The 26,498-nt window shown below is 36.0% G+C and overlaps 1 protein-coding gene across 4 annotated transcripts in view; it reads right to left on the reverse strand.

Annotated features, from left to right (window-relative positions):
* LOC101896953 (hemicentin-1) overlaps positions 1 to 26,498 on the reverse strand; it is a 1,222,160-nt gene that overhangs the window by 333,960 nt on the left and 861,702 nt on the right. For all 4 annotated transcript variants that reach the window (XM_059126810.1, XM_059126809.1, XM_059126813.1 and 1 more), the window contains exons 10-11: positions 21,300 to 21,470; positions 1,840 to 1,962 (exon numbers count right to left, since the gene is read on the reverse strand). In XM_059126810.1, coding sequence (XP_058982793.1) covers positions 1,840 to 1,962; positions 21,300 to 21,470 — 294 coding nt within the window. The remainder of the gene's footprint in view (positions 1 to 1,839; positions 1,963 to 21,299; positions 21,471 to 26,498) is intronic.

Genomic DNA, 26,498 nt, shown 5'->3' on the forward strand with positions numbered 1-26,498 from the left:
GCTCGTATTAATCGACCGTAGCATCAGAATTAATGGCGAATATTATCGCGAAAATATTCTGAAGAGCACATTGCCTTGGGCACGCAAACATTTTGGCGGCAGACCTTGGGCATTCCAACAGGACTCAGCACCATCGCAATCAGCACGCGTCCCCCAAGAATAGTTACAAAATGAGGTTCCTCGCTCCATTTCCAGCGCACAATTGCCACCAAAATCTACGGATACACATCTGTTTGATGCTATTTCCTACATTTTTTGCTTTCATTCAATAAAATTAAAAAAAAAAACAGTAAAGAAAGCCTTAAAGTCGGGCGGGGCCGACTTTATGATACCCTACACCACTTTGCTAATTTAGTTGAGCTCCACATAACAATTAAAAGTTTTTATGGGAGAATTCAATCATACACGCTATGATTATAATTATAATTTAAGGTTCAAGGGACTAAATATGACGAAGGATTTGTATCTTTTAAATTCGGACTTTTATTGCCCATTTGGTGCAAAATTAATTTGAAATCAGATAAAGATATATATTTGAGCTATATCCAAATCTAAACCGATCTCGATAAAATTTGGCAAAGATATTTCTGAGCTGTATTTGATATATTTCCCTGAATATCGTTGTTGCGGAGTGCATATTACGGCTGTGGGTAACAAATATAACAAATCGGATGAAAAATATATATGGGAGCTATACCTATATCTGAACCGATCTTCACCAAATTTGACATACTAGCTTCTAGACTCTACTAGCTTCGTTCGTAAGTGCCAAATCCCATCCCATTTGGACAAATATTAGACGTTTGGTGCACAATAAAAGGTAAATCGGACGAAATTATATATGGGAGCTATATCCAAATCTGAACCGATCTCGATAAAATTTGGCAAAGACATTTCTGAGCTATATTTGAAATATTTCCCCAAATATTGTTGTTGAACCGATTTCTATCAAATTTGGCATACTTATTTTGAGGCCTAATTTGGATGTATATGCAAAATTCCATACTATTCGGGCCCATATTACACGTTTGGTGCACAATAAAAGGCAAATCGGACGAAGATATATATGGGAGCTATATCTAAATTTTGACCGATTATCTCCAGTTTCAATAGGGTTCGTCCTTGGGCCAAGCAAATGATCTATGCAAATTTTCATCTGGATCGGGCAATAAATGCGACCTGTACTCTGTTTACAAAAATACATGGACAGACAGACGGACATGCATAAATCGACTCAGAATGTGATTCTATGCAGATCATCAAAAGGAACAATGGGTCTATCTCGTTTCCTTTTGCCTGTTACAAACAAATGCACAAAGTCATAATACCCTGACCACCTTGTGGTGTAGGGTATAAATATTGAAAAATTATGACGTTTGACACAAGAGTTGTTCTTAATATAAATTAACTATTTATTCGTAGTTTGGTTTGATGGTAACCTGTGGCAACAAAATGTCTTTCTATGCACAACGATATGTGCTTCCAAACGATCTTGCGGGGTTTGTCTGTCTGAATGACTGCGTTATACTAGTACAACTAATTGCTCGTTAAAATGTCAAAGGCGCTAGCACAGGTGGGTGTGGTTTATTACCCATGTACATTTTAACGAATAATTACGGATATATTTCCCAATTAAAAGCAATACTTAATGCGATTCTAAAGTAAACAACAGCCTATAACAAATATTTACTTATGCAGGAGTACGTCTTCATATAGCCCCATATAACGTTTTTATTTAAGCGGTATTTTTCGAGGGAATTTTGTTGTAATTCCAAATGGTGGAGGATCTGGGTTTTACTTGTTTTTTACTTGCTTATATTGTATGCATATTGTACGTACCTGCTGCTATAATGTGAAACACACATGGTATCCTCTGTCTTCCTATTTTGTTTGTCGCAGAACAAAGTAGCGTGCCATAATCGAGTTCAGTAACAGGGGTGTAAGTTACAATAGAAGTAGTACCTATAATAGAAACCACTATTAAAAATAAATTGTCATAATATTATGTTTCAAATAATGCTTTGTATAATAGTGTATAAAATAATACCAAATCTATGTTTGTTTTGGTTTGTTGTTTGTTTATCCCAAAGTCTATGACTTTGCAGTGCTTTTATTGTTTTGCCTTTCTGTTTATTGTCGTTTTTTTTTTGGTTCCACTTGTAGGTGGTTCCTGTTCAAAAATTTTCCAAATTTTCATAGCTTCCACTATCGGAGGTCGATCAAGAAGTCGGTTGTACAAGCAGGTGTTTTAATGCGGCTAGCTGTAGTATTTGGCATGTGTGTGGCCAACTTTTTTCATTTTTAAGTTTTGTTATTCTCTAACTGAATTTCTAAATATTTTCGAAAAAGTCTTACAAGAAAAAAGTTGCCCACACGCACGCAAAATAAAACAGCTATCCGCATTAACACAGCTGCTTGTACAATAAACTATCAACACAATTTTAAAATTCGCATTTGCATTTAATCAAACTTGCTCGGAAAAGCAATCATAACAGTTGCCCACACGCACGCAAAATAAAACAGCTAGCCGCATTAACACAGCTGCTTGTACAATAAACTATCAACACAATTTTAAAATTCGCATTTGCATTTAATCAAACTTGCTCGGAAAAGCAATCATAACAGCCTTTGAACGCAACGTATGAGAAAATAGTATTTTTAAGTCATTCTTTTATATATTTTATATATAAATGTTCACAAGTGCTGACGCATCTACCCGTATTCAGATACCATGCATGCAGTAACAGCATTGTAGAGTGCATCAACGGAGCTCCTGGAAGAATGAACTGTCAAACCAATATTAAGATTGAAATTTTTGAATGAAAAATTATTCAAATTTGTAAAGATTGTTGAAATATGATTACGTATAAGAACAAACTGGTTTCAGAATAGTTTTATAGCATGTTTCCATTGGAAACCGAACAACGTTGTTCGCTCTCAGAATTAGGTACACGAATTAACCCGTTCATACGGCACGATTCGTAATTCATAGTAAAATAATTCCTTTTTTCAAAAAAATTGTTTGTTGATTTTAAAGGGAATGTATACGAAAATACATGAAATTCTCACTAATATGAATATAAGAAATTATTGTTTTTCTCCCAAAGATTTATTATATCATTAATTTTACAATTTTCATTCACCTTTTCAGCTTTTTGTGTAAATGTTGACATTTTGAACGTATTTTTGTGTTTTTCCATTTTTAAATTCTGCTGGAGAGACACTTGTCAAACATTTTTTCTGCCGATAGAAACATTTTGAAAATATTGATTATTTTGTTGGCAGTTTTCTGTAGAAATTTTAACTTGTGGACCAAATGCGTACCTCGAATGAGAGAGAAAACAAAATTTACTTTCGTTTGAATGTACATACTCCATTCAACATTGTAGTTTCATTCATAATTTTCAGTCTTCCCAAAAATTTTTAAAATTTCATTAAATTTTTCTTTTTATAATTTTTAAATGTCATAATTTATTTTTTCGATAAATTCTCTCATTTGTTAGGGATGGGACATATTTTTTGTTGTTCTGAGAGTGATTTGATTTGAACAACGTTCAAATATGAGTGTTCGCTCAGGAAATTTTGTGTGAAGAATTAGGTAGTTTTTTCATAGTTAAGGGTCAAACAACGAATGGAGAGCGAATCAAGTGCAGTGGAAACGCCACATTATAAAGCAAAACTTTATTTTGAAGGCTGAGTTCTGATCTAGGGCCAATTAGCCAGTACACTTTTCTGGTTATACCCGCAGCCATATGGCTACAGAGGGTATATATCATTTGATACGGTCAAAACGTGCCTAGTCGAAATAACGGTTTTAGACCCTAGGTCTCTTTAGACCAACCCCGTTTCAAAATATTTGGAGTCGATCTAGCGATGTCCGTCCGTCTGTCTGTCTGGCTGGTGCGCACGATAACTCTCGAAGGGAATATCCGATTTGGTCCAAACTTGGTACATCGCAATATTTGGTACCTCCCCCACAAAAGGTCGAAATTTTCAAAAAATATATTTTTTTTAACAGAAAGTGAAAGGATAATCCGATTTTGCTCCAACTTTGCACATCCTAATATTAACGTCAGTGCTAGGTCAGGTGCGAAACGGACAATTTCGGTCCACTTCTTCTGGTACCTCCCCCACAAAGTGTCAATATTTTAAATAATTACAACTCTCATAAAATGTGATGTAAGAGTCCGATTGTCTTCAAATTTCACACATCCCAATATTTATATTAGGCCAAGGTCTGGTGTTCAGATGGAATATATCGGTCGACTCCTTCTGGTACTTCCCCCACAAATGGTTGAAATTTTCAAAAAATACATTTTTTTGCAAAGAAATAGAAAAGATAATCTGATTTTGCTCCAGCTATGCAAATCCTAATATATGCGTCAGTGCTAGGTCAGGTGCGACAACGGACAATATCGGCCCACTTCTTCTGGTACCTCCCCCACAAAGGGTCAACATTTTGAATAATTACAACTCTCAAAATAATGTGATGTAAGAGTTCGGTTGTCTTCAAATTTAACACATTCCATTATTTATATTAACCCAAGGTATGGTGTTAAGATGGAATATATCGGTCCACTCCTTCTAGTATCTCTCCCACGAAAGGTCGAAATTTTCAATAAAAAAATACATATTTTTTTGCACCAACTTTGCAAATCCTAATATTTGCGTCAGTGGTAGGTCAGGTGCAAAAACGGACAATATCGGTCCAATCCTTCAGGACAATCTCCTTTCCGATTTACTTGAGTAGATATATCAGGATTGATTCATATGTTCCATTTATAAAACCATACTTCAAGTCTATTAAGTTGTCTCTGCACCATCTCTGATGATTCGACATAATCTTTATAAGCTGCCAAAATTGCTGTAATGCTAATGTAATATCTGAGTTCACGGGTATGTCAGAAGTGTATAGTGAGTACAATATTGGTCCCAATACGCTGCCTTGTGGCACTCCAGAGACCATTCTCCCTATATCGGATTCATCAACATTTACCAAAACGTAAAAGATTCAGTCACTCAAATATAATTTTAGTAGGTCGAAAGTTTAGTTTAGGTCGAAAGCTTCGTTGACATCCAAAAATGGGGACGGACAGTAAATTTTTTTTCTAATGACTCCGTTATTAATTTCAAAATCCTATGACATTGTTCAGGTGTTGTATGATTTTGCCTAATCATGATAATATTAGCATGTTTCCATTGCGATTGAAATGTAATGTTAAATGGCATAATGCATAATGTTGTAAGAAAAACGATTCTCTTTTTAGCAGAAATGAAACGCTTCAGCATCGATTTTATCATATCCCGGCCAAAGAATCTGCTTCATGTATTACTTTAGTAAAATGTTGTACAGCATCATCAATTTCGTCTGCAGTTTTGAGAGATATAATTAAATTTAAAAGACTATCAATAAAATTTTGATAGAAATGTACATTTGTTTTGCGAGGAAAATAAGCCGATTGTGTAGAGATATGGCAAGGACTAGTTGCAACGTTTAGACGAATTGGCGTGTGGTCTGAATTTAATTCATCACAGTGACCAGTAAATCTGGTATTTTGTAAATATCTGTAGGCCAATATGTAGGTCTTCTGGTTGAGAGCCATTTGTTGTTATTCTTATACCCTCCACCATACTATGGAGGGTATATTAACTTTGTCATTCCGTTTGTAACTCCTCGAAATACTCATATCAGATCCAATAAAGTATATATTCTTGATCAGCGTAAACTTCTAAATCGATTTAGCGATGTCCGTCTGTCCGTCCGTCTGTCTGTTGTAATCACGCTATCTTTCGAATGAATTGAGATAGAAGGCTAAAGTTTTGCACACTTGTTTATTTCAAATTTGGTATTTGAAGTTCGAAATGGATTCTACACCCAAAGACAGAAAATTTTCTGTGCATATCCCCCATACCTAATACCTCCGTATTTTCGGTATGTTGACGATTTTAAGTACAATACCCACCGGAATTGTTTGAGATGTCGTATTTGTAGTTCGTAATGGAAGCTACAGCCTGTGACAGAAAATTGTCTATGCAGGTCGAGGTCTTCGTATAGCTCCTATATAACGGTACCTTGCTATGTACGGTATTTTTATGATTTTGGCTACATTATTCACCGTTTATTTCAAGTTTCGAATTTGAATATGGTAATGGCTTGTGACACGTCGTGCAGGCCTTAATATAACGGCTATATTCGGTATTTTTAAAATGTTAACAAAATTTTTGGCGAATGTTATCTTATTCGAAAATTTTCAAATTCGTTCGAAATGGTGGAGGGTATTTAAAGTTCGGCCCGGCCGAACTTACTGCTTTTTTATACCCTCCACCAAAAAAAGTATGGGAGTATATTAAGTTCGTCATTCCGTTTGTAACTCATCGAAATAATCATTTTAGACCCAACATAGTATATATATTCTTGGTCAGCGTAAAATTCTAAGACGATTTAGCCCTGCCCGTCCGTCTGTCCGTCTGTTGTAATCACGCTACATGGGCTATATCGGTCCACGATATCGTATAGCCCCCATATAACGGTACCCCCGATATTCGGTATTTTGATGATTTTAGCCACATTTTTCAATGGAATTGTCTGAAAATCCACACAAGTAGTTCCTTTTGGGTACTTTATACCTCGGTAGAGAATTATCTGTATAGGTCCACAATATCGTATAGCACCCATATAACGGTAGCCCAACGGTATTCGGTATTTTGATGATTTTAGCCACATTTTCAATGGAATTGTCTGAAATTCCACAAAAGGAGTCCCTTGTGGACATTTTACCCCCTCAAAAAGATTTGTCTATATATATAGGTCCACGATATCGTATATCCCCCATATAATTGTACCCCCCGATATTCGGTATTTTGGTGATGTTAGCCACATTTTTCAATGGAATTGTCTTAAAATCCACACAAGTAGTTCCTTGTGAGTACTTCACCCCCCGAGAGAGAATTGTCTATACAGGTCCATGATATCGTATATCCCCCATATAACGGTACCCCCCGATATTCCGCATTTTTTTATGATTTTACCCACATTTTTCATCGGAATTGTCTGAAAATCCACACAAGGAGTTCCTTGTGGGTACTTTATACCTCGGCAGAGAATTATCTATATAGGTTCATGATATCGTATAGCCCTCACATAACGGTACCTCCGATATTCGGTATTTTGATGTTTTTAGCCATATTTTTCAACGAAATGGTCACAAGGTGTTCTTTGAACACAAGAGGTTCTTTGTGAGCACTTTTCCCCCCGACAGAGAATTCTCTATATAGGTTAACGATAACGTAAAGCTCCCATATAACGATTCCCCGCGATATTCGGTATTTTGATTATTTTAGCCACATTTACCAATCGTATTGTCTGAAAATCCACACACGAGTTCTTTGTGCGCCTTTTACCCCTGAAACGGAATTGTCTATATAGGTCCACAATATCGTATATCCCCCATATAACGGTACTCCCCTATATTCGGTATTTTGATGATTTTAGCCACTTTTCCAATGGAATTATCTGAAAATCCACACAAGGAGTTTCTTGTGAGTACTTTACACGCAGACATAGATTTGTCTTTATAGGTCCACAATATCGTATATCCCCCATATCGCACCTTCCTATATTAGATATTTTAAAGATTTTAAAAGAATTTTTAATGGATTTTAGTGTTTTTGAAAAATTTCTAATTCCTTCCAAATGGTGGAGGGTATTCAAAGTTCGGCAAAGTTCGAACTTACTGCTTTTTTACTTGTTACTTGTTTAACTTGTTATAGCCCTCATATAAGGGGTTCCATTTGAGCCAAAACTTTAAATACGTAATTTTAAGCAATGAGGTTAGTTAAGCAATGTGGTTTATGTCACCTAAATACCGAAACAGTAACTTCGTCATTCGGAATGTAACCCTTCGAAGCACTCGCTTTAGATCCTACAACTTAGCGATGCGCATCTGTCTGCCTGTCAATGCGACCCCCTCTCTGTTGCAATCGTGCTTTTTTAGCACATATAACCCTATATAACTATGTCTCCCGATATTTGTATATTTGATAAAGGACAAATATCCTAACGGAATATTTAACAACTCGTTATTTAGAGCTTGAATAGAGTTTGTAATTGTTTTTAACGTTCTTTGGTATAACATTGTCTATAAAGGTGATCGCTGTACTCCCACATATATGCACAATTAAATGTAGAAAGTGAGAAAAGAAACACGACCACTTCGTTAAGGCGTAATTTCAATTATTATACCCTCCACCATACTATGGAGGTTATATTAATTTTGTCATTCCGTTTGTAACTCCTCGAAATACTCATGTCAGACCCAACAAAGTATATATATTCTTGATCAGCGTAAAATTCTAAGACGATTTAGCCATGTCCGTCTGTCTGTTGTAATCACGCTATCTTTCGAACAAATTGAGATAGAAGGCTAAAATTTTGCACACATGTATATTTTGCCAGTAGGCAGGTTATGATGATTTTAGCGACATTATTCACCCGAATTGTTTCAAATTTGGCATTTGAAGTTCGTAATAGATACTGCAGCATAAAGCAGAAAATGGGCCATAAAGGTCTACGTCTTCATATAGCCCCCATATACCGTACCCCCGATATTCGGTATTTTGATGATTTTAGCGACATTATTAACCGGAATTGTTTCAAATTTGGTAATTGAAGTTCCAAAGGGATATTACAGCCTACGACAGAAAATTGTCTGTGCAGGTCTACGTCTTCGTATAGACCCTATATAACGGCACCTCCCCATATTCAGTATTTTTGATGATTTTAGCGACATTATTCACTGGAATTGTTTCAAATTTGGTATTTGAAGTTCTTAATGGATACTACAGCCTATGACAGAAAATTTTCTACGCAGGTCACGTCTTCGTATAGCCCCACGTAACGGTACCCCCCAATATTCGGTATTTTGATTATTTTATCGTCATTGTTCACCGGAATTGTTTCAAATTACGTTTTTAGAATTCGTAATGGGATCTACAGTCTGTGACAGAAAATTGTCTATGCAGGTCCAGGCCCCATATGTCAATACCTCCCTAAATTCGGAATTTTGACGTGTTTAGGTACAATACTCACCGAAGTTGTTTGAGATGTCGTATTGGAAGATCGTAATAGATGCTACAGCCTATGACAGAAAATTGTCTTTGCAGGTCTTCGTATAGCTTCGATATAACGATGCCTCCCTATATAGGGTATTTTAATGATTTTAGCTATTTTATTTAATTTTTATTTCAAGTTTCGAATTTGAATATGGTAACGGCTTATGACAAACAATGCCCATGTAGACCCCAATATAACGGCTATATTTTATAGACCCCAATATAGCGGCTATATTCGGTAGTTTTAAGAGTTTAGAAGAATTTTTAACAGATTATATGTTTCGAAAATTTCCAAATTCATTCCAAATGGTGGAGGGTATTCAAAGTTCGGCCTGGCCGAACTTACTGCTTTTTAACTTGTTATAGCCCTCATATAAGGGGTTTCATTTGTGCCAAAGCTTTAAATACCCAATTTTAAGAAATGAGGTTAGTTAAGCAATGTGTTTAATGTCACCTAAATACCGAAAAAGTAACTTCGTCATTCGGAATGTAACCCTTCGAAGCACTCGCTTTAGACACTACAACTTAGCGATGCCCATCTGTCTGCCTGTCAGTGCGACCCCCTCTCTGTTGCAATCGTGCTTTTTTAGCACATATAACCCTATATAACTATGTCTCCCGATATTTGTATATTGACGATAAAGGACACAATCCTAACGGAATATTTAACAACTCGTTATTTAGAGCTTGAATAGAGTTTGTAATTGTTTTTAACGTTCTTTGGTATAACATTGTCTATAAAGGTAATCGCTTTGTACCAGCAGCTGTAACGATGCGACTAACTGAATTTTTTTATCATGAGTCTGTCCTACCTTGTACTCTATTGCGCAAAAATAGGACTTTTTAATTACTTGGTAATTTTTATATTTTTAGTAAGTTAATTTTCTCAGTGAAGATTTGTAGACACTCCGTAACCCCGTTATGTAAATAGCTTCCAGTTCGCTCTTATTTACTGTACTTTGAGTAATTGAACAACAAGTTGCCCAAAAATATTATAAAATATCACACCTAATATTGCTGTTTGATTGGTACATCTGTATCATGATGCTACGATATCAAAAGTGTTCGTGTACCAGTAACTTAAGTTTTTGGATATTTTGTTATATTTTAATCGATTGGCATCAAACTTTGTAATTAGATGTTTTGGCATTTGAGTATAAAATATTTTAACTCATATTAAAAATATCGAAAATATGCATAGCGTACTACCAATAGGTTTTAAAGGAAGTGACAAATTTAATATACCCTCATTTCCATTGTGAAGGGTATAAAACGGCTTTGAGTTCGCGCGGGCCACCATAATATAAGATGAAAATAAAATAAGTCAAACCAGAATATCAATCCGTTTTAATGAAAATAAAAAATAACCTAAATACCGAATCTCATATTATCATTTAATGTGGTTGAATATTGTGGCAGAAACTTTCAAAATATAGAGCCAAATAAAGTTCAGCACAACTTTATTTTTATACCGTCTACCATACTATGGGGAGTATATTAACCTTGTCATTCAGTTTGTAACCCCCGATTAAAATTCTAAGTTAATTTAGCAATGTCCGTATGTTTGTATGTAAGTTTGTTTGCATGTTGTAAGCATCTTTCGAATGAATTGAGATGAAAATCTAAAATTTTGCCCCATGTGTATTTTGCCAGTAGGCAGGTATAGTTCGTAAATGGGGCATTTAGGTCAAGTTCTCGTATAGCCGCATATCATAGTACCTCTCAATATTCAGTATTTTGATGATTTTAGCGACATTCTTCAAGATAATTGTTTCAAATTTCGTATTTTCAGGTCCTAGTGGGTACCACAGCCTATGATAAAAACTTTCGTAGATTTCCAAATCGTTCGACTTGACCGAACTTAGTTTTTTTTACTTGTTTGAAGTTCAAAAACTTCTTTCAGATTTTTTGGCGTAACCGTAACGAATATGTGAGAGAGAAAGACTAGTGCGGTTTGTTGTTCAATAAATCGTTTTCTTTTATTCACTGATAGAGAGATTGGATTGTATAATGAAAAAAATTAAATTTCTTAGTTTCTACGAAGGCTAAATTGCTTCACTAAGGTCCGTCGTCCACAGGCTTCCGGATGGGCTCACTGGGGTTTGTTGATACGAGACCTGAGTAAGTAGCCTAGGGATACGAAGGGTTGGTGGTTGTTGGAATGAGACCTGGCTAAGTACTCTACCGGCTCCCAGGGATACGGGGAAGGTTCTTCGACTCTACTTGTTGTTGGACTAAGGGTGAAGTGGGATACAGGGGTATTCATAAGCTACGGATGGAAGAGACCGCAATAATTACTCAAGCAGACTACAAGGATCTAGGATACGGTTGCAATGCACCTTAATAAGTAATCAAGCACTATGGGATATTCAAGGATACGATTGCAATAGACCTTAATAAGTACTCAAGCACTACAAGGATCTAGGATACGGTTACAAGAGACCTTAATAAGTACTCAAGCACTTCAAGGATCAAGGATACTTTATATGTACAAGGATATTTAATATGTACTCAAGCACTACCAGCATCTAGAATACGGTTGCAAGAGACCTTAATATGCAATCATGCACTACAAGATATTCGAAAATACGATTACAAGAGGCCTTAATAATTACTCAAGCACTACAAGGATCTAGGATAGGGTTGCAAGAGACCTTAATAAGTACTCAAGCAGTACAGGATATTCTAGGATAATAAAGGGGTCGTCGAGGATAATAAAGGACTCATCAATACTAATAAAGGACTCGCCAAGGATAATAAAGGACTCGCCTAAGGATGCAAGGATAGGTTCCCAGGATGCCGCAGTACTAAAGTCATGATGGTTACATTTACCGCGTCAAGTGTGGCTGCCTTCGTGTCTGGGTCTGACAGTCCCCAATTTAAAGTTTGGTCGCCCTTCTATACTCGGATCCAACCACGTATTTTGTGGTGAATTAACGAGACAACACAGCCAGCGCTCATAATTCTTAATGCTTTATTTATATTAACAGAACAATTTTACCAAAGGGAACTTCAATTTGTGAGGTCGAAAATGAACCATTGTGATCTTCTTTATACTTTACTTTATATTGATTTACTTTAAAGAATTCGGTGCCAGCTTTTTTATTTTCGAAATTTAATGTTGCACTGTGTTAACAGCTAGAGGTCAATGATACCCTCCAACGTTTTAAGTGATGTTTGGACAAATAAGTGCAAAAATAAGTTCCAAACCCTCTACAGTGGGGTACCTGGTTTCAATATTTCAAAGTGTTTCACACACACCATGAAATTGTGGCAGTTTTCAAAGTACCATAAAGTGGTTATATAGGCGCTGTACCGAAATGTGAACCTACACAATAATTTTCTGCTTACATTTATTGTAAGTCTTAACTACCGAAATACATACTAGTGTGCCAAATTTCAAAGCTTAATATTGCTGATGATGTCGATTCCTAACCTCATCACAAAGCAGTGTAACTAGAAAAAGAAAACGCCGCAAGATGATGTTTCTCGTACCGTGTCTGGAAGGGAACTTAATATATTTACAATATTTTCTTAACATGTAATACATTTACACAAGCATTTATTTACTAATACACGCTGTGCCTAAATACGCACTAAAGGCCTGCACAAGACGATTATATGAATTATGCTTTTTTCGACACACTGACTTTGTCTACTCAATCATGCGCTATGTATTTGAAAAGCAATGACAACCAACAACATCCCCCATTTTGATTCATGTGTGCCATTGTCTAAGGTTCGATCGTGGCATGGCTGACTCGAATATTTGCATGGTGTTCTCGAAAAATGCAGGGTGTCAACGATGACATCGAACCGTGTCATCGTCAAATTGTGTGTCATTTGTGTACGTGTGCTTAAATTGAGAGAGTGTGTGTGTGTTACTTTCGACGGTGAGGATGTGTTTTTGTGTGCGCTGCAATTTTGAAGTAACAAACACCGCGTAAATATAAAATTGAGTTCAATAACAAAATGTGCATTGACATCAATAAATGAATAGAAACAAGTAAAAAAGTAGCAAGTTCGGCCGGGCCGAACTTTGAATACCCTCCACCATTGGAACGAATTAGAAAATTTTCAAAAAAATAAAATCCAATAAAAATTCTTTTAAAATCTTTAAAATATCTAATATAGGAAGGTGCCGAAATATGGGGGGATATACGATATTGTGGACCTATAAAGACAAATCTATGTCTGCGTGTAAAGTACTCACAAGGAACTCCGTGTGTGGATTTTCAGACAATACGATTGGAAAATGTGGCTAAAATCATCAAAATACCGAATATCGCGGGGTACCGTTATATGGGAGCTATACGTTATCGTTAACCTATATAGAGAATTCTCTGTCGGTGGGTAAAGTGCTCACAAAGAACCCCTTGTGTACAAAGAACCCCTTGTGACCATTCCGTTGAAAAATATGGCTAAAAACATCAAAATACCCCATATCGGGGGTACCGTTATATGAGGGCTATACAATATCGTGGACCTATATAGATAATTCTCTGCCGAGGTATAAAGTACCCACAAGGAGCTCCTTATGTGGATTTTCAGACAATTCCGATGAAAAATGTGGGTCAAATCATAAAATACCGAATACCGGGAAGTACCGTTATATGGGGGATATACGATATCGTGGACCTGTATAGACAATTCTCTCTCAGGGGGTGAAGTACTCACAAGGAACTACTTGTGTTGATTTTAAGACAATTCCATTGAAAATCGTGGCTAACATCATCAAAATACCGAATATCGGAGGTTACAGTTATATGGGGGATATACGATATCTATATAGACACTTCATTTTGAGGAGGTAAAATGCCCACAAGGGACTCCTTTTGTGGATTTTCAGACAATTCCGTTGACAAATGTGGGTAAAATCATCAAAATAACAAATATCTTGGGGTACCGTTATATGGGGGCTATACGATACTGTGGACCTATATAGATAATTCTCTGCCGAGGTATAATGTACCCACAAGGAACTCCTTGTGTGGATTTTCAGACAATTCCACTGAAAAATGTGGGTAAAATCATCAAAATACCGAATATCGGGGGGTACCGTTATATGGGGGCTATGCGATATTGTGGACCTATATAGATAATTCTCTACCGAGGTATAAAGTACCCACAAGGAACTCCTTGTGTGGATTTTCAGACAATTCCGATGAAAAATGTGGGTCAAATCATAAAATACCGAATATCGGGAGGTACCGTTATATGGGGGATATACGATATCGTGGATCTGTATAGACAATTCTCTCTCAGGGGGTGAAGTACTCACAAGGAACTACTTGTGTTGATTTTAAGACAATTCCAATGAAAAGCGTGGCTAACATCATCAAAATACCGAATATCGGAGGTTACAGTTATATGGGGGATATACGATATCGTGGACCTATATAGACACTTCATTTTGAGGAGGTAAAATGCCCACAAGGGACTCCTTTTGTGGATTTTCAGACAATTCCGTTGACAAATGTGGGTAAAATCATCAAAATACCAAATATCGGGGGTACCGTTATATGGGGGCTATACGATATTGTGGACCTATATGGACAATTCTCTGCCGAGGTATAAAGTACCCACAAGGAACTCCTTGTGTGGATTTTCAGACAATTCCGTTAAAAAATGTGGGTAAAATCATCAAAATACCGAATATCGGGGGGTACCGTTATATGGGGGCTATACGATATTGTAGACCTATATAAATAATTCTCTGCCGAGGTATAAACTACCCACAAGGAACTCCTTGTGTGGATTTTCAGACAATTCCGTTCAAAAAATGTGGGTAAAATCATCAAAATACCGAACATCGGGGGGTACCGTTATATGGGGGCTATACGATATTGTGGACCTATATAAATAATTCTCTGCCGAGGTATAAAGTATCCACAAGGATCTCCTTGTGTGGATGTTCGGACAATTCCGTTGAAAAATGTGGGTAAAATCATCAAAATACCGAATATCGGGGAGTACCGTTACATGGGGGCTATACGATATCGTGGACCTATATGGACAATTCTCTGCCGATGTATAAAGTACCCACAAGGAACTCCTTGTGTGGATTTTCAGACAATTCCTTTGAAAAATGTGGGTAAAATTAGCAAAATACCGAATATCGGGGGGTACCGTTATATGGGCGCTGTACGATATTGTGGACCTATATAGATAATTCTCTGCCGAGGTATAAAGTACCCACAAGGAACTCCTTGTGTGGATTTGCAGACAATTCCGTTGAAAAATGTGGGTAAAATCATCAAAATACCGAATATCGGGGGGTACCGTTACATGGGGGCTATACGATATCGTGGACCTATATGGACAATTCTCAGCCGAGGTATAAGCTACCCACAAGGAACTCCTTGTGTGGATTTTCAGACAATTCCGCTGAAAAATTTGGGTAAAATCATCAAAATACCGAATATCGGGGGGTACCGTTGCATGGGGGCTATACGATATCGTGGACCTACATAGATAATTCTCGGCCGAGGTATAAAGTACCCACAAGGAACTCCTTGTGTGGATTTTCAGACAATTCCGTTGAAAAATGTGGGTAAAATCATCAAAATACCGAATATCGGGGGGTACCGTTATATGGGGGCTATACGATATTGTGGACCTATATAAATAATTCTCTGCCGAGGTATAAACTACCCACAAGGAACTCCTTGTGTGGATTTTCAGACAATTCCGTTCAAAAATGTGGGTAAAATCATCAAAATACCGAACATCGGGGGGTACCGTTATATGGGGGCTATACGATATTGTGGACCTATATAAATAATTCTCTGCCGAGGTATAAATTACCCACAAGGAACTCCTTGTGTGGATGTTCGGACAATTCCGTTGAAAAATGTGGGTAAAATCATCAAAATACCGAATATCGGGGAGTACCGTTACATGGGGGCTATACGATATCGTGGACCTATATGGACAATTCTCTGCCGAGGTATAAAGTACCCACAAGGAACTCCTTGTGTGGATTTTCAGACAATTCCGTTGAAAAATGTGGGTAAAATCAGCAAAATACCGAATATCGGGGGGTACCGTTATAAGGGGCTATACGATATTGTGGACCTATATAGATAATTCTCTGCCGAGGTATAAAGTACCCACAAGGAACATCGAGCATTTGGTTGGATGTCACGTACTGTTATGCGTTTGATTAAACAGGGCACAACATGACGAGCGTTTTTTCTCCATGGCGTAAAGAGAGAAAATTGTCACATTTGCAGTCCTTTAATACGCACACATTACGTTGCGGGGGGAAACGAAACGTACCTAATTTGTGATCGACCCTTTCTTGTCTTCTATTTATGACCGTGACATTTATTACATTATTTATTACCGACCATAAACCTAGCATATGGAAAACACATGCATCTTAAGTGTTTTCTTTATTTAACTAATTTACATTCTTCGGAAAAGACAAATAAAAATGAGATAAGAATTTAAAGAAGTACATTCAACACAAACTATTTTTACAACATGTACAGTTTATACAAAACTAAACAATCGCAAAATGTGGGCTGTATCTTAATTTATATTTGCTATGGTAGATTCTGATTTTGATTGACTTGATTAAAGTTCTTGAATTTTATTGATTATTTGGATCGTGCATGTTTATCAATCTTCATGAGTTTATTTGAACTACCAAACTGAATTCGAGCATCAATGCCTGCTAAATATGCTCTGCTAAATCTACTCATGTCAATTATTTGTACATACAATTTGCATTTGTTTAGTACAGCATCGAGAATTAATAAAACTGAGCCTTAGATGAAGATGGTCGTATAAAGCACTAGGAAAAATTAGATAACACAAATCTAACACTAATAACATTAGCTATATGACGTTATTAATGAAGTGAATGGCGTCATTAAAACAAGTAAGCATTAAGCCCTTAAAAAGTAATAGTATAGATATTTTATATTCCTTATTTCAATTCAAATTGGTTGGAGATTGCGTAAAAGTCCTCCAAACCATAAAGTGGGGGTTATATGGGGTCTGCACCATAAATAAAAGCATCGAGATTGAATATTGGATCCATTGTCTTCAAAATAACGTTAGGTGGATGGAACCGTTTTCCTGTTACAGTTGTCGTTATTTATTACGAGGTTTAAAAATTCAATTTTGTTAAAAATGTGGGTAAATCATTAGAATTCCGAATTTCGGGAGGTATCGAAATATGTAGGCTATTGCAGAATGTAAACCTCTATAGACAATGATCTGCCACAAGAACCCAGTAAACTCCAAGTATCGAATTGTAAACAAAAATAGAAATAACAAGTAAAAAAGCTGTAAGTTCGGCCGGGCCGACCATTTGGTGCAATTTCCAAAAATAAATCCGTTAAAAGTTCTGTTAAAATCTTAAGAATACCGAGTGCTTATACGACGACGTGGGCCTGCATAGGCACATTTTGTCATAAGTTATTACAATAATTTAAATGTGAACTTGAAGAAAGATCAGTTTATAATGTAGTTAAAATCATTAAAATACCGAATAGGGGGGGGGGGTACCGTTATATGGGGGCTATTCGAAAACGTGGACCTGCACAGACAATTTTCTGGCATGGGCTGAAGTATCCATTACGAACTTCACATGCGAAATTTGAAACAATCCGATAAATAATGTCGCTAAAATCATCAAAATGCTGGGGCTATATGAAGACGTGGACCTACATGGCCCATTTTCTGTTTTATGCTGCAGTATCTATTACGAACTTCAAATACCAATTTTGGAACAATTCCGCTAAATAATGTCGCTAAAATCATCAAAACACCGAATATCGGGGGGGTACCGTTATATGGGGGCTACACGAAGACGTAGACCTGCACAGATAATTTTCTGTCTTACGCTGTAGTATCCCTTAAGAATCTCAAATGCCAAATTTGAAACAATTCCGGTGAATAATGTCGCTAAAATCATCAAAATACCGAATATCGGGAGGTACCGTTATATGGGGGCTATATGATAACTTGGACCTACATTGCCCATTTACGAACTTAACCTGCCTACTGGCAAAATATACATGTGTGCAAAATTTTAGCATTCTATCTCAATTTGTTCGAAAGATAGCGTGATTACAACAGACAGACAGACGGACAGACAGACAGACAGACAGACAGACAGACACACAGACAGACAGACGGACATGGCTAAATCGTCTTAGAATTTTACGCTGATCAAGAATATATGTACTTTGTTGGGTCTGACATGAGTATTTCGAGGAGTTACAAACGGAATGACAAAATTAATGTACCCTCCATAGTATGGTGGAGGGTAAAAATAAAAAAAATAACAAAAAATAAAAAATATAAAAAATAACAAAAAGTAAAAGAAAATATATCACAAAATGTAACAAAGCACATTTTTTCACATATAGTAGTTTAACGCTTCAGGGTTTCAGAGAATATAAATTTATTTGATATGACCCCATATAGCAGTATCTATTGATTTCGGATATTTTTTGTTCGGATAGGATGAAAACTTTTCTTACGAAAGTAGTTGGTCCACGTTTTGTTACAACCCCATTTAGATGTATTTGTCGATTCAGGAGCCAAGTCACAATGCAATCATGTTAAACTGTAATTTGATTTTTTACACACGATCTGAGCTAAAAAACGAAAAAAATAATATCTTTAATATCCTCCACCATTAGGTAAAAAAAAAATTATATAAAAATATCTGAATTCAATGGTGATAGTGTGGCCGCCATAACAGCCGATGGTCGCTATCCGCTCTTATTAATCGAACGTCGCAACAAAATAAATGTGAAATATTATCGCGAAAATATTCTGGAGGGTGTATTAAAGCTTTGGGCACGCAAACATTTTCACGGCAGACTTTGGACATTCCAACAGGACTCAGCGCCATCGCACTCAGCTCGCGCCACCCAAGAATGTTAAAAAAAGGGGTTCGTCGCTTTATTTCCAGCGTTCCGTTGGACTACTGTGTCTGGAGTATTTTAAAAAGCAAGGTTGGCACTAAAAATATCAAAGTGTCGATCACCTCAAGCAAGCGCTTCGTCGGGAATGGGACAATATACCACAGAGCAACATTCAGGCAGCGTGTGGCGGTTTCATTGACCGTTTGAAGGCCATGGGTGACCACTTCGAACAAATCTAAAATTATTCTAAAATTTGATGCTATTCCCGACATTTTTGCTTTCATTCAATAAAATTTACAAAAAAAAAAAAAATGCATTTGACATTGTTGCAGTTTTTTATCTCACCCTATATATAGAAATTACAGGGATTGTTATCTTTTGCTGGTCTTAAATAGCAAATTTAAAATAATTTCCTGGTGGAATGTGATTGGGATTATTGAAATATTGAATATAGGGAGGTATAGTTATATGGAGTCTATACCAAAACGTAGACCAATCATTTTCAACAATCGTGTTTTCAACAGACGGATATCGTTAAATCGACTTAAAATTTTATACTGAACACCAATACAGGCCGGGCCGGGCCGACCTTTTAATACGCTCCACCATTTGGAAAGAAATTAGACATTTTCAGAAAAAAATCAATTACGGTATATAATGTTTTTAATACCATAAAAATACCAAATATTGGGAAGTACCGTTATGTAGGGGCTATAAAAAGACGTAAGCCTGCATAGGTTATTTGTCGTATGTTGTAGTACCCATTAAGATCTTCCAATACGAAATTTGAAACAATTCAGTTCTATAATACCGAATATAGAGAGGTATCGTTATATTCGTCAATTCGTTCGAAAGATAGCGTGGTTATAACGGACAGACAAGAAGGCAGACGGGCATAGCTAAATCGACTTAGAATTTTACGCTGATCAAGAAAGTAGATACTTTATAAGGTCTGACATAAGTATTTCGAGGAGTTACAAACGGAATGACAAATTTAATATAGCCTCCATAGTCCACCATAAAAGGTAGAACAGCAATACAAAATATACATTTCAGTATGAGTCAAAGAAAAAACTATCACGCACACAAAAATAAATACACATATTACTATATTAAAAAAATATTCACCTGGAAAAATGTTATGGTGTAGCCATGGTACAATGAAGACAAGGTAGGCTAACTTTGAAAAAATTGCTAAGTATAGAGGTCTACCTGTTTGGCTTGTAATGTCAGAATTACTATCAAAACAATCAAAAACCAAACAACTTGTTGCATTGATTTTGAATAAATAATTTAAAACCGCGAAAAATGAATGAAAGGTCAAAATTTATTTTCAAAATCATGTTCTATATATTTCTTATGGTTTATTTCGCGACAAAAACTGTAGATTTTGTCGATGCATACGTTGCAATAAGCATTTTGAAAACACCCGAATTTGAATATTTTCTGATTTTTTTTTTGTTATTGAAAAGAATACACACACATAAACAAATGAAGTTGACATATTAAGCCAGAAAAATAAAAAAATTAAAATCATATGGTAGTTCTGTTCTACCTCGAATTCATTGTACCATGGGTGTAGCCACACGGAGTTATCTAAAAATGGTACTTGTAGTTCGTATTGGGCCCTATAACAGTACCTCCTGATATTCAGTATTTTGATGAGTTTGGCCACGTTTTTCCACGTAATTGTTCCAATATTATTATATTAATAGTTAGTAACAGGCTATTCTTCTGGTGACAGAACATTAGCTTTATAGGTTTACGTTTTTGTACAGCCCCTATATGACGGTACTTCCCGATATTAGGTATTTTGATTATTTTTGCCACATTATTCCACGGGTCAACGTATTTTCATAGCTCCAATGTAACAGTAACGTGGAGTTACCGTACGTATTCAGTATGAAGTTGTTCGCAATTGTTTCTTCCTTCTGTTAAAGAACATTATTGGGTTCAAGTATTTCTATAATCTCCATATAGGGTACCTCCAAATATTCGGAATTTTTACCACAGTTTTTAAAAGATATAATAATTTCTATCTGAATAGATACCAAACAGGAGAAAATTATAGCATTGTGGGGACTTTCACAGCATCATCCTAGCGATTCCACTCGCTTTTGCAGTATAAAATGAAAGTCGAATATTGAATGCCAACTACTTTTATTTAAAATATATTTATTTTACTTTTAGTGGAAACTATTTTGTTTGTTTCGTATCGTTGCATTAAATATAATGAATTATATGGAAAGGGCGTTTCAAAGCTTTTGAAATTTCTAGAAGAATATATGATTAACTTACCGATTTGAGAAATGTGGTTGGTAGCGACATCAATGCTTTCTGCAGAGTTATTAAAAGTCCATGTAAATTCCACTTCGTATGGATTTGCGTCAACTGTACATTTAATTTTTACATCTTCCTGTTTTGCTGCACCATATATAATGCTCTGATTAGAGGTACAGGTGGGAGCATCTGAAAACAATTTGATAATTACCAAATATTTTTATTGTATACATTTGGAATAGTTCATCTCAGATTTACAATTATGTTAGTTACAGATTCAATTTAAAGATTGTTTCGTTTTGAACCGCAAATGTCAGTGAAATCGGTGGAATGATGTAATAAAAACTAAGGGTTATTTAATAATATGGCGCAAGAGTGTTGTTTCTCCTTTCCAAGATGGAGGGTGTGATTATATAGGAACTAGTATTTTCACATTTTTATACCCTCCACCATAGTACGGAGGGTATATTAATTTTGTCATTTGTACTTCCCGATATTCGGAATTTTAATGATTGTAGGCCCATTTTCTAATTGAATTGTCTAAAAATCCACAGGAGTTTCTTTTGAGTACTTAATCCCCTAAAAAAAGCATTATCCCCCATATAACTGTACCTTTCGATATTCCGTATTTTAATAATTTTACCCACATTTTTTAATGGAATTGTCTAAAAATTCACACCAGGAGTTCCTTCATCCCCTACAGAAGAATTTTCTACATAGGTCCACGATATCGTATATCGTATAAGGGTACCTCCCTATATTTGGTATCTTCATGATTTTACATTTTTGACCGGAATTGTTTTAAATTTCGTATTTATTCTTTAATGATAGAATGACGAAAAATTGCCTATGCAGGTCCACGTCTTTGTATAGTCCACAAAAAACGGTACCTCCCTTTATTCCGTATTTTGATGATATTAGCAACATTAAGTACCGTAAGACAAATTGTCCGATGTATCAAACACTGATTTTTTCATGGTTAATGGAACGAAAGACCACTCACTAACCTATTGCTTGTTGGGTGACATCTGAGTCAATTTTAATATAAGTAATGATGAATTGGTATCATTCAATATACTTAACCCAAATGTCATAAAGCCAAACTCAAAGAGTCCAAATGGCGTCATGATTTCTGCCCTTCGGGCATATGAGCGACAATAGGATTTTAATTATAAGTACGGAAACGATCAATCGTTAAAATTTTTTTTCCTCGGAGGCCACGTGTAAAATCGTGAATATGAGGCAGATGATATCTGTCTGGGACCTTTCCTGCGTTCAAAATGCAGTAGTAGCCACTTCATTCATTTTTAGAGCAATGTGTAGTGGACTTGCCCAGCTGTTTTTGGAAGGTGGCAAATTCCTTGGTCTAACATTCACTGAAACTATTTCTTGGCAATAGCTAAAGAGTGATTTTTTAAGAGCTTGATAACTTTTTTTTTTAAAAAACGCATAAAATTTGCAAAATCTCATCGGTTCTTTATTTGAAACGTTAGATTGGTCCATGACATTTACTTTTTGAAGATAATTTCATTTAAATGTTGACCGCGGCTGCGTCTTAGGTGGTCCATTCGGAAAGTCCAATTTTGGGCAACTTTTTCGAGCATTTCGGCCGGAATAGCCCGAATTTCTTCGGAAATGTTGTCTTCCAAAGCTGGAATAGTTGCTGGCTTATTTCTGTAGACTTTAGACTTGACGTAGCCCCACAAAAAACAGTCTAAAGGCGTCAAATCGCATGATCTTGGTGGCCAACTTACCGGTCCATTTCTTGAGATGAATTGTTCTCCGAAGTTTTCCCTCAAAATGGCCATAGAATCACGAGCTGTGTGGCATGTAGCGCCATCTTGTTCAAACCACATGTCAACCAAGTTCAGTTCTTCCATTTTTGGCAACAAAAAGTTTGTTAGCATCGAACGATAGCGATCACCATTCACCGTAACGTTGCGTCCAACAGCATCTTTGAAAAAATACGGTCCAATGATTCCACCAGCGTACAAACCACACCAAACAGTGCATTTTCGGGATGCATGGGAAGTTCTTGAACGGCTTCTGGTTGCTTTTCACTCCAAATGCGGCAATGTTGCTTATTTACGTAGCCATTCAACCAAAAATGAGCCTCATCGCTGAACAAAATTTGTCGATAAAAAAGCGAATTTTCTGCCAACTTTTTGGTAATAAAATTTAATGATTTGCAAGCGTTGCTCGTTAGTAAGTCTATTCATGATGAAATGTCAAAGCATACTGAGCATCTTTCTCTTTGACACCATGTCTGAAATCCCACGTGATCTGTCAAATACTAATGCATGAAAATCCTAACCTCAAAAAAATCACGCTTTAGTATGTAAAAGTTACAAATCGTATACACTACGGCCACAGTGTTGTGTTGTCTCGTTGTACTGCTTGTTGTTTTCTTCAACAATTGCTACTCGTTTATTGATACTAATCATTACATCACCCATCATTATGATCGGGTGAAGATCATTAAATCGTGGCAGTGTTGCGTGTCATTAGCTGTAGTGCACACGACGACTGTACTGCCACGGTATGACTTTGGCAAACAGCTATGATGGGGTTTTATAGGTTTAGTATTTGATGGCCATGGCATACGGGGAAAATTATAATTTTCTTACATCTAAAACTTCATCACATTGTTAATTTTAATTTTTGATACAGACACTACAGAGGCTATAGAGACATCCGTGAAGTGTTAATTTTTAGTATAACATTAAAGTCTTGATTGTATAAAATAATGGAGTCTATGACGCAAAGTTTTCCGAATATTATTGAAGGGATTAGAATCATATTCCATTATTGTTGTTCTGTTCCTTGCTAGATTTCCGGTGTTTATTTCTATTTGTTTTTCAGATTTCCGAATTTTGTTTACTATTGTGGTAAGTTCATCAAATTACTTTTGTATTTTTGGGAAAGTAGTTTGTAGCGTTACCAGTCTCATCTCAAATTTGCGATGTGCTTGATGCATCCAAATGATTCCCAAATAAGAAGGTCTTCCCTAGCTATTGGAATATACCTCGTCGACAAAAATGTGATAAAAATAAAAACAATCCCAAAAGGACAAAGATATTATGTTAATTGCTAACTATACTGATATCATTTATTGCTAGATGTCTTTCGAGTCTAATTTGAAATAATCGATAAAGTCAATTAAGGAAAGAAAACTAAGACCTGCGTGAAATCAGCAGGTTAAGTTCGTAAATGGGGTCCACGGTCCTTCGGTCCAAAATTTCCTATAGCCCCCATGTAATTGTACCTCCCGATATACGGTATTTAAATGATTTCAGAAACATTAGTTGTAACAAAGTTCGTATTGTGTGGTAAGTTCATCAAATTACTTTTGTATTTTTGGGAAAGTAGTTTGTAGCGTTACCAGTCTCATCTCAAATTTGCGATGTGCTTGATGCATCCAAATGATTCCCAAATAAGAAGGTCTTCCCTAGCTATTGGAATATACCTCGTCGACAAAAATGTGATAAAAATAAAAACAATCCCAAAAGGACAAAGATATTATGTTAATTGCTAACTATACTGATATCATTTATTGCTAGATGTCTTTCGAGTCTAATTTGAAATAATCGATAAAGTCAATTAAGGAAAGAAAACTAAGACCTGCGTGAAATCAGCAGGTTAAGTTCGTAAATGGGGTCCACGGTCCTTCGGTCCAAAATTTCCTATAGCCCCCATGTAATTGTACCTCCCGATATACGGTATTTAAATGATTTCAGAAACATTAGTTGTAACAAAGTTCGTATTTAAAGTTCGTAATGGGTACTACAGCATATGACTAAAAATTTCGTATACAGGTCCACGTCTGCGTATAGTCCCCATATAACTTAAGTGGTTTAAGTCGTAGTTTTCGGAATGGTGGAGGGTATTAAAAGTTTGTCTCTGCCGAACTTACCTGTTTTTTAACTGTTCCTTTATGATATCGAAAAAATGCAAAACCACTACTAAATTATTGCAAGTTCTGGAATACAGCATATGGTATAACACAGGATTTCGAACTCCAGTAACATCGTCATTCGGAATGTAACGTCTGTCTGCCTGTCCTACTACTAAATTATTGCAAGTTCTGGAATGGTATAACACAGGATTTCGAACTCCAGTAACATCGTCATTCAGAATGTAACGTCTGTCTGCCTGTTCTTGCAGCCCTCTGTCTGCTGTAATCGAACTCTTTTGAATGAATTGATATAGAAAACTAAAATTATGCACTTATATTTATGTTGACGATAAAGGGCAACTCGGTACTTGTATAGAGTTTGTAATTGTTTTTACGTTCTGTGGTATAACATTGCCTAAAAAAGTGCACATTTTCTTACAGCTACCATATATCAGCACAATTAAATATATATTACTTCAAGCAGAAACAAAAAGGATTCCTCGTACCCGCAAGTGTATTCATTGAGCATTGACGGCTGATGACGGAAGGTCTACGTTCACGTTCGGCAATGGGGGGGAGGGGGTGCAGTTCTCAAAATTTATAAATTATGTACTTAATAAAATAAATTCTTTTTTAATAAACTGAATAAACCGATCATTTTATAATTAATTACTTATTTTTTGTGGAACCTATAACTGATTTCATCGCCAACAACATGATGGTAAGATACCAAAAATTATTTTTGTACCAGTTACTTAAGTTATTGCGTGTTTTTGCATTCAAGTATAAATATTTTAACCCATATTAATAATATTCAAAATATTTAAAAAGAAGAAACCTAGTACCAATAAAGCGGTTAAAACTGAATTGAGTTCATGTAGGATGACCACATGTTACTTCGAATCCTCGTATGTAGAGGGTATAGAGGTAAAGTATTTAAAATGTTTTATTAAATAGAATTTGGTTCCTCACCAATTATCAACGATGAATATCAACGCGTTATTTTCCATTCCATTATATTCTCGTTGCTCACATTGAATAGTGGAAAATATTGATGGCTAAACATACCAACCAATCAATGGATGTTTGTTGTCTTGTTGGAATAATTAATGAATCATAAACCACTCTCCGAAGAAGGTCATTTATATTATTACCATACCATAGTATGGATGGTATATTAAGTTTTTCATTCCCCTTGTAGCACCTCGAAATATACATTTTAGACCCCACAAAGTATATATATTCTTGATCAGCATAAAATTCTATGTCAATTTAGCGATGTCCGTTCGTCTGTCCGTCTGTGGAAATTACTCTAGCCTCCG

The sequence above is a fragment of the Musca domestica genome, unplaced genomic scaffold (assembly GCF_030504385.1).
Source record: "Musca domestica strain aabys unplaced genomic scaffold, Musca_domestica.polishedcontigs.V.1.1 4, whole genome shotgun sequence".
Classification (NCBI taxonomy): domain Eukaryota; kingdom Metazoa; phylum Arthropoda; class Insecta; order Diptera; family Muscidae; genus Musca; species Musca domestica.